Source organism: Triticum dicoccoides, chromosome 5A (genome assembly GCF_002162155.2).
Source record: "Triticum dicoccoides isolate Atlit2015 ecotype Zavitan chromosome 5A, WEW_v2.0, whole genome shotgun sequence".
Taxonomy (NCBI): domain Eukaryota; kingdom Viridiplantae; phylum Streptophyta; class Magnoliopsida; order Poales; family Poaceae; genus Triticum; species Triticum dicoccoides.
Genome location: NC_041388.1, coordinates 94,649,711 through 94,656,306, shown reverse-complemented (window position 1 = coordinate 94,656,306; position 6,596 = coordinate 94,649,711). Strand labels below are relative to the sequence as shown.

Here is a 6,596-nt window from a genome sequence, read left to right as displayed (position 1 = left end):
CAATTTCAAAATTTGAAACAACTTCTCGCTCAAATCTTGTGATGGCCCTCGCATAGCCATTTCAGTTGCTCTGGTTCATCACCGCCCACAACCCCTCGACTTCCCATTCTCATTTTTTTCGTCGGAACCACAAAATGGTTGTAAGAAACCGACACTCTTCCGATGATCTCCAATGCTGGTGACCTAACTCGATATTTTTGGTGGTTTCGTACCAACGCACGGGCACTGTGCTAATTTTTATGTTAATCCCTAATCCTCTCTGATTAAGTAGATGACCTATTGTGACAATTGCTACATCTGACGAGACATTGCATGCAAGGAGGGTATATTAGTGAGTTATACACCAAAAGAATAATTTACACCTTTGCTTAAAATTTCTGGGTGCAGCATCTCTGTAATGGGTCTCACGGATCCCACCTGTATATATATTACCCAAAGTGACCAATGGTTAAGTAGTTACAACTTACAAGGTCAGCTGCAAGCTGCAAGGAGAGGTAGTCAAGCCAAGACTTGGCTGACACCTTATCCACCGGGTTTTTAAACCGATGCAACCAGAGGTCTAGATCATTTACAGATGTTTGTGACGGTTACAGCAGCAGTATGGTTCTCATTTTTGAAGATGGTGAGCAGCGCTTCAGGCCAGACGCAAGGGTCTAGGCCAGCAGGAGTAGCAGTGAGCCAAAGGTCTTGAAATCTTCCTGTAGTTTGTAAACCGAGCAGATTCCAGACTCTGGTGGCAGCCGGGCAAGAGACAAACAGGTGTAGAGTGTCTTTGGACCGGAGCAATGCGGGCAGTGAGCATCAGGTGCGATATGTTTGTGGAACAGGTTTGCTCGTGTATTTTAGTCTCCCTCTGATAACAGCCAGGCCAATATCTCGATCTTGCTCGGGTTTCTAAAATGCCAAATTAAGTCAGCATGATCATCTTCCACTACTTCCTGCATTAATATGTCGTAGACAGCCTCGGAGGAGAAGCTGGGGCTATGCACAAGGAAGCGCTCATCTGGACTGTCCGACAGCTGGAAATCCTGTAACAACAAAGACAGAGCAACAAGCTCGCTCGAGGCAGCGTTGGTTAGCCGGTTCATGAGGTCGTAAGTAGCCCGTAAAGCATGATGTGCACAACTAGGACGTGTGTGTTTGTGGAGTGGGAGTAGAGGTTTGGGGAAGCTTTTGCTAGAGGTTTGTTGGTGGGTCAAGTGTCATGCCAAAAGAACGTTTTCTGGCCATTGTTTGAGATCACGAAAGTTATGTCTAGAAGCTTTGGTAGCTGGGTTTGGATAGCTTTGTTAGGAAGGAGGGTTTTGGGCAGGAAGCTATTTGTGGTAGGCTAGAGAGGTGTTGTTGCTTGATCCAGTAGATCCAGGGTAGCTGAGGTTCAGTGGTGTCTGTAGGCAAATTTCATTAGGAGACAGTTGTTTTGTGTAGCTAGATCTTTGATACCAAGACCACAAAACTTTTTGCCTTTTCGGCTGCTGAAGAGACTTGCTCGGGGGCGCAATGTTTGATTGCGTGGAATTTATGGAGTTTCAGTCACCTTGACAACAGGAATGACAATAAGTCCTTCAGTTCCCTCTTCCTCTTCTATCAGTAACTGATATCTGAAGTATCTACTTCGTATTACGTATATTCTGTTCCAACTTCTGTCATATACTACCCCTAGCCTTGTCTTTCCGTTCAAATTTTTCGGACGCATATACTTGGTTCCATCAAAAGACATTAAAGCTAGCGAGCCACTCAGCTCCATGCTATGTTTTTAAAGCGTCCCTAAGGCGACGCCTAGGCGTCGAAGCGCTCCCCCTCCGCTTTGGAAAATCGACCGCTTTGGGCGCCTAGGCGCCCAAAGCGCCCGCCTAGGCGCCAAAGCGCCCCCCCCCCTCCCTAAGGCGGTAAGGTGTCGCCTTAAAAACATAGGCTCCATCTTTGTTTTTGGTCTTCATTTTTCTTCAGGGATCAAGGGTTTGGTCCTCTGATAGCATATGCAATCTATGGCGCTTCCATTACGTGCTGAATGTGTACTATGCCGTTGTCGCTATTTATTTTGGTTCACTCTTTCTTTAGAAACTGGGAGAACATGTGGTGGAATCAGAAGTCATGTATAGGTAGTACAGCTCCAATGTTTAATTCGAGTTTTAGCATCAGAAAGATGAGAACAAGTATGTAGGAATAAGGAATTGGAATATGGAAATCAGCATTTGATCTCACCTCTGCAAGTGATTGAATCATGCACTTCCTTGTTACTCATTTTATTCTGTAAACTGTTGTCCCCTCTCTCTCCATCTCCTTCGTAATTTAACCCATCAGATACTTGCCAGTGACCGAGCCTTTCTGTTTTGGAAAGTCTGACAAGCTGATCCTTCATTCATTTCGCCATTTTCCTTAGCTTCATTTCTGCACAAATGTACTGCTCACAATCTTAAGCTGACATTGCATGCGGCGGAGTCTCACTTCTGACATTAATCATAGCTGCCAATTATGTGTATGTTTGTCAACATATTATGTTGGTTCGTCACTGATCTGAGATTATGCTACTGATATGTATGCAAAAGGGAAATATCTATATCATCACGGAGATGTTCTTTAGTCCATGTTATCTGAACAGATCATCTTCCTTTGATTCCTTTCCTCCTAAAACTATCGATCACACATCACAGGCTGCAGCACGTGTACTCCGTATTGGTTCCAGAACAGATTTTATGCTTGGTGGTATTTTGCATCCAGCAATAAATTGGGCTGAGAGGGAGTCTAATGTGGATGCTGATGAAATGGCCAAGGTAATTTCAATGGAGAACATTTCTTCTTAATTTCAGTATAGCTATTTTATGTTTTGATTGTGTTCTCTATTCTGGTGATACACAGATTAAGACTGCTTTTGTTGGTAATCTACCAGCAAATGCCAACGAGGAATATTTGAAAAAGCTTTTTGGACATTTTGGAGAGGTTTGTCTATCAACATGGCTATCACATATTTGCATTTACCAATCTTATCTGTGATGTTAATCCTAAAGTGACGTGTAATTGCTGATTAGGTAATTCGGGTTGCGGTCTCAAGAAAAGGACAATACCCAGTTGGATTCATTCACTTTGGCAGTCGTTCAGTAAGTAGTTGTGTAAATTCTGATATCATTTTAAGTTGTATAGCTCAAGTTATAACCAAGTAATTTACATTAATTTTAATTGATTGCAGGAGCTTGACAATGCAATAAAAGAAATGGATGGTAAAACTGTCAGCGGACCTAACCGAGGACCATCTTTCAAGCTCCAGGCATGAATAGGAATACCATTTTTTTGGGCTATTTCTTGCTTCTTAATTTGTTTTTTTCTGCTTTTGATTAGTCAAATTTAGCCATGGTACTGTTCATCACAACAGGTTTCAGTTGCTCGACCTGCAGTAGAGAACGATAATAAGAGAAGTCGTGAAGAGGTGAAAACTAGAAGATCAAATGTATCAGGAGGCAAGCCAGATTATTCTCATGGCAGATACGGACATGATTCGATTGAACGGCAAACGAAAGCTCCAAGACTATCAAACAGGGTATGGGTGATACACCATATAATCATTTTGTACTAAAGCCAAGAAGTCAGATTTATTTGTACAACTGAGCTAGCTTTTGACTTGCTAAAGCTTTAGCTCACTTATATATCTGTCTAGTTGTCACAAGATCCATCGTATTAAGACTTGATATTGTGCTAATAGGTCTAATCTTTGGCTGATGCACGTTGTAGTACAATTGCTCTAAAATTGAAATGGTCATTAACCTGGCAGCTCTTGATGCTCTGATATAGTCTTGTCTGTTATTGAATCAGACGGTTGTTGTCTCTAAACGCCTATTATATTTCCATACAAAACAACATAAAGTATAAGATTTGACATCAATACTCGCAGCACGGTTCTTGTGTAGGAATAGAGGGAGTTGAATAAAATGCGTACTTCAGAAAGGAAAAAAGGTGGTATCTTTGTTGACATATTTGCGTTTTTATCCCCTAGGTGTCTGATGTCACTGATCCCTATGAAGCAGCTGTTAATTCACTACCTTCAGCCGTCAACGAACTCTTACTTCGTATTTTACGTCTTGGAATTGGCAGTCCATACGACGTAAGTAATTTGTTAGAAATGTTCCTATTTATCTTCGTTTTTTGAGGGTACGGAGCATCATCGTCCTGTATTTTTCTTCCCAGATTGACATCCATTGCATAAAGAGCCTCAGTGAGCTCCCTGAGTCAGGTGCTGTTGCCGTCCTTAATCAGGTGTGTAATTGTTTCACGTAGATGATCTCTGAGCTCTTACCTGAACTTTTCTTTTCCAAAAGCCTCTTACCTGGGCTTGAAATGGCACTATTAGTCTGATTAATTCTCGATGCAGTTTTTGATAACAGGTTCTGACAACCGCAATAAAGGAGAATATTTCCTTTCATTAATTGCTAAGGTTGTTACTTATCTTATTCAGCATCTCCCTTTTTCTTTCGTGGCTGTATTTTTAAGCAACTATGCATTCTAATGTATGGAGTTTTGACTTGCAGCGCAAGGTTGAGGCTTTTGGCGCAGCACAAATATTACAGGATACTACTTATTTGTCCAGAAATTCTGAAATACAAACCAAGCGATACCGGCATCAAGATTACGATTACACAGCATCCGGGTAGGCATCCTCGAGGGCAATGAACAAAAGGACATTGGCATGATCCTGTTTCTCTTTTACGAGCTTAGTAGCTTCTCTGCTTGCATCCTTTTACTGGGTTGCTATTGCAAATATTTCATGTGAATATGTGATCATCGAGATCCATTTTATTTGCAGGAGCAGTAGATACAGCTCCCTAGGCGGTTATCCTTCCTCCTCTTATGTTGACGATCCAATTGTGTCTCAGTCAAGAAGATATGCCGAAGAAAGACCCGCTGTTGTAAGATACCCAGAGCCAAGACTGCGGCGAGAAGAAGTACTACTTGAACCACGACCAAATATTGGAAGGCAACTAGATCGAATATACACACAAGAACAGAGTTATAACGAAAGATCCGCACATGAAGCCAGGCAGGACACGGGAAGGCATCTAGATCGAAGAGACATACATGAGCATAGTTATAAGGAAAGGTCGGCACATGAACCCAGACAGGACACTGGAAGGCATCTAGATCGAAGATACACACAAGAACAGAGTTATAATGATAGATCAGCACATGAAACCAGGCAGGACACTGGAAGGCATCTAGATCGTAGAAACATACATGAGCAGAGTTATATTGAGAGATCAGCACATGAACCTAGACAGAACACCGGAAGGCATCTAGAGCGAAGATACACACAAGAACAGAGTTACATTGAAAGACCAGCCGAAGCTGTTCTCTCTAGGGAAAGAAGATTGGTATCTGCCACAGGGTACGCCACAAACATAGAACCAGAATTCAAGTCCAGGTCCTCTGCTGAATATTCTGCTGAACATCAGCAGATGAGGTTTGATCCCTACACAGGGGAGCCTTACAAGTTTGATCCCTTCACTGGGGAGCCCATCAGGCCAGAAGCAAGCCTGCGTCGCTCAGGAAGCTTATACTGACCGGATTGACTGAAGAAGCATGTTTTGGAATAAATCCCCGGCACCTCTCCGTGAAAAAAGCCAGTGTGCGCTTTACCTGGCTATGATTTGTGATACTACCTGACATTATGAAACACTCCTTCCGTTTCAAACATAAGGCGTATTAGGTTTTGTTAAGACAAGGCTCTGACCAAGAATTACTTTGTTAACATGTGGTTTATATGGCATAAAATTGGTAGCACTAGATTCTTATTCGAAAGTGTTTACTGATAATTTGTGATATTCTTTTTATCATGTATATAAACCACATATTAATGGAGCAACTCTTGGTCAAATCCTTGTTGTCTTGACGAAACCTAGTACGCCTCGTATTATGAAACGGAGGTGCGAGAGCACTGGAGTGTGTTTTATGATTTCGTGACCCCTTCTGACATTTTTAGTATGCACCAGCACAAATGCTACAATCTAAATTGTTAGTACTCTATCAGCAATTGTCACAAACTTTCTTTTTTCTACTCTGGCTTTGGATGCTGGCTACTCTGGCTTTCTCATGTTTACTCATCAAAAGCATGGCAAGCAAGATAACCGATTGACCAGATGGCAAGAAAAGTGGAAATCTGAGGCTTGCTAATACCACTTTCTTTTCTTCTACTACTTGATGGCTACTTCACTTGATTGCTTAATGATGATACCCTTTGCTACTTTGCTTGACTTGAGTTAATGTACTGAATACTCATGCTAGCCAGGTGTATGAATGCGCGTGCAATTCGCTAAAAAGGAGCTCAACTATAACTTGTGAACGAAATTGCTTACAAGCTGCTTTTCTTCCCTTGTGTTAGTCAAGCTTTTGAAGTTTGAATCTGTTAGTGCTTGCGTGGAAAATGTGGTACTCCCTCTGATCCATATCACTTGCCGCAACGTTGTACTAAAGCTGCGACAAGTAATATGAGTAGGAGGGAGTACCTGATTATTCACCATCGAAGATGCTTTTATGTCATTATTATGAAGAATATAATTTTATCTCGTTATACTTTTTGTGTATGGTCGTGGTGATTTTTGCAATGACAC

At 41.8% G+C, this 6,596-nt stretch overlaps 1 protein-coding gene across 3 annotated transcripts in view; it reads left to right on the top strand.

Moving 5' to 3' along the window:
- LOC119299681 overlaps positions 1-6,065 on the top strand; it is an 11,352-nt gene extending 5,287 nt beyond the window's left edge. For 2 of the 3 annotated variants that reach the window (XM_037576849.1, XM_037576847.1), the window contains 10 exons: positions 2,655-2,774; positions 2,860-2,940; positions 3,030-3,098; positions 3,188-3,265; positions 3,371-3,535; positions 3,989-4,096; positions 4,180-4,248; positions 4,364-4,426; positions 4,521-4,639; positions 4,796-6,065. In XM_037576849.1, the coding sequence (XP_037432746.1) occupies positions 2,655-2,774; positions 2,860-2,940; positions 3,030-3,098; positions 3,188-3,265; positions 3,371-3,535; positions 3,989-4,096; positions 4,180-4,248; positions 4,364-4,426; positions 4,521-4,639; positions 4,796-5,549 (1,626 nt within the window). In that variant the 3' untranslated portion in view covers positions 5,550-6,065. The remainder of the gene's footprint in view (positions 1-2,654; positions 2,775-2,859; positions 2,941-3,029; positions 3,099-3,187; positions 3,266-3,370; positions 3,536-3,988; positions 4,097-4,179; positions 4,249-4,363; positions 4,427-4,520; positions 4,640-4,795) is intronic. The other variant, XM_037576848.1, reaches the window with a different exon arrangement.
- Positions 6,066-6,596: the final 531 nt, after the last annotated feature.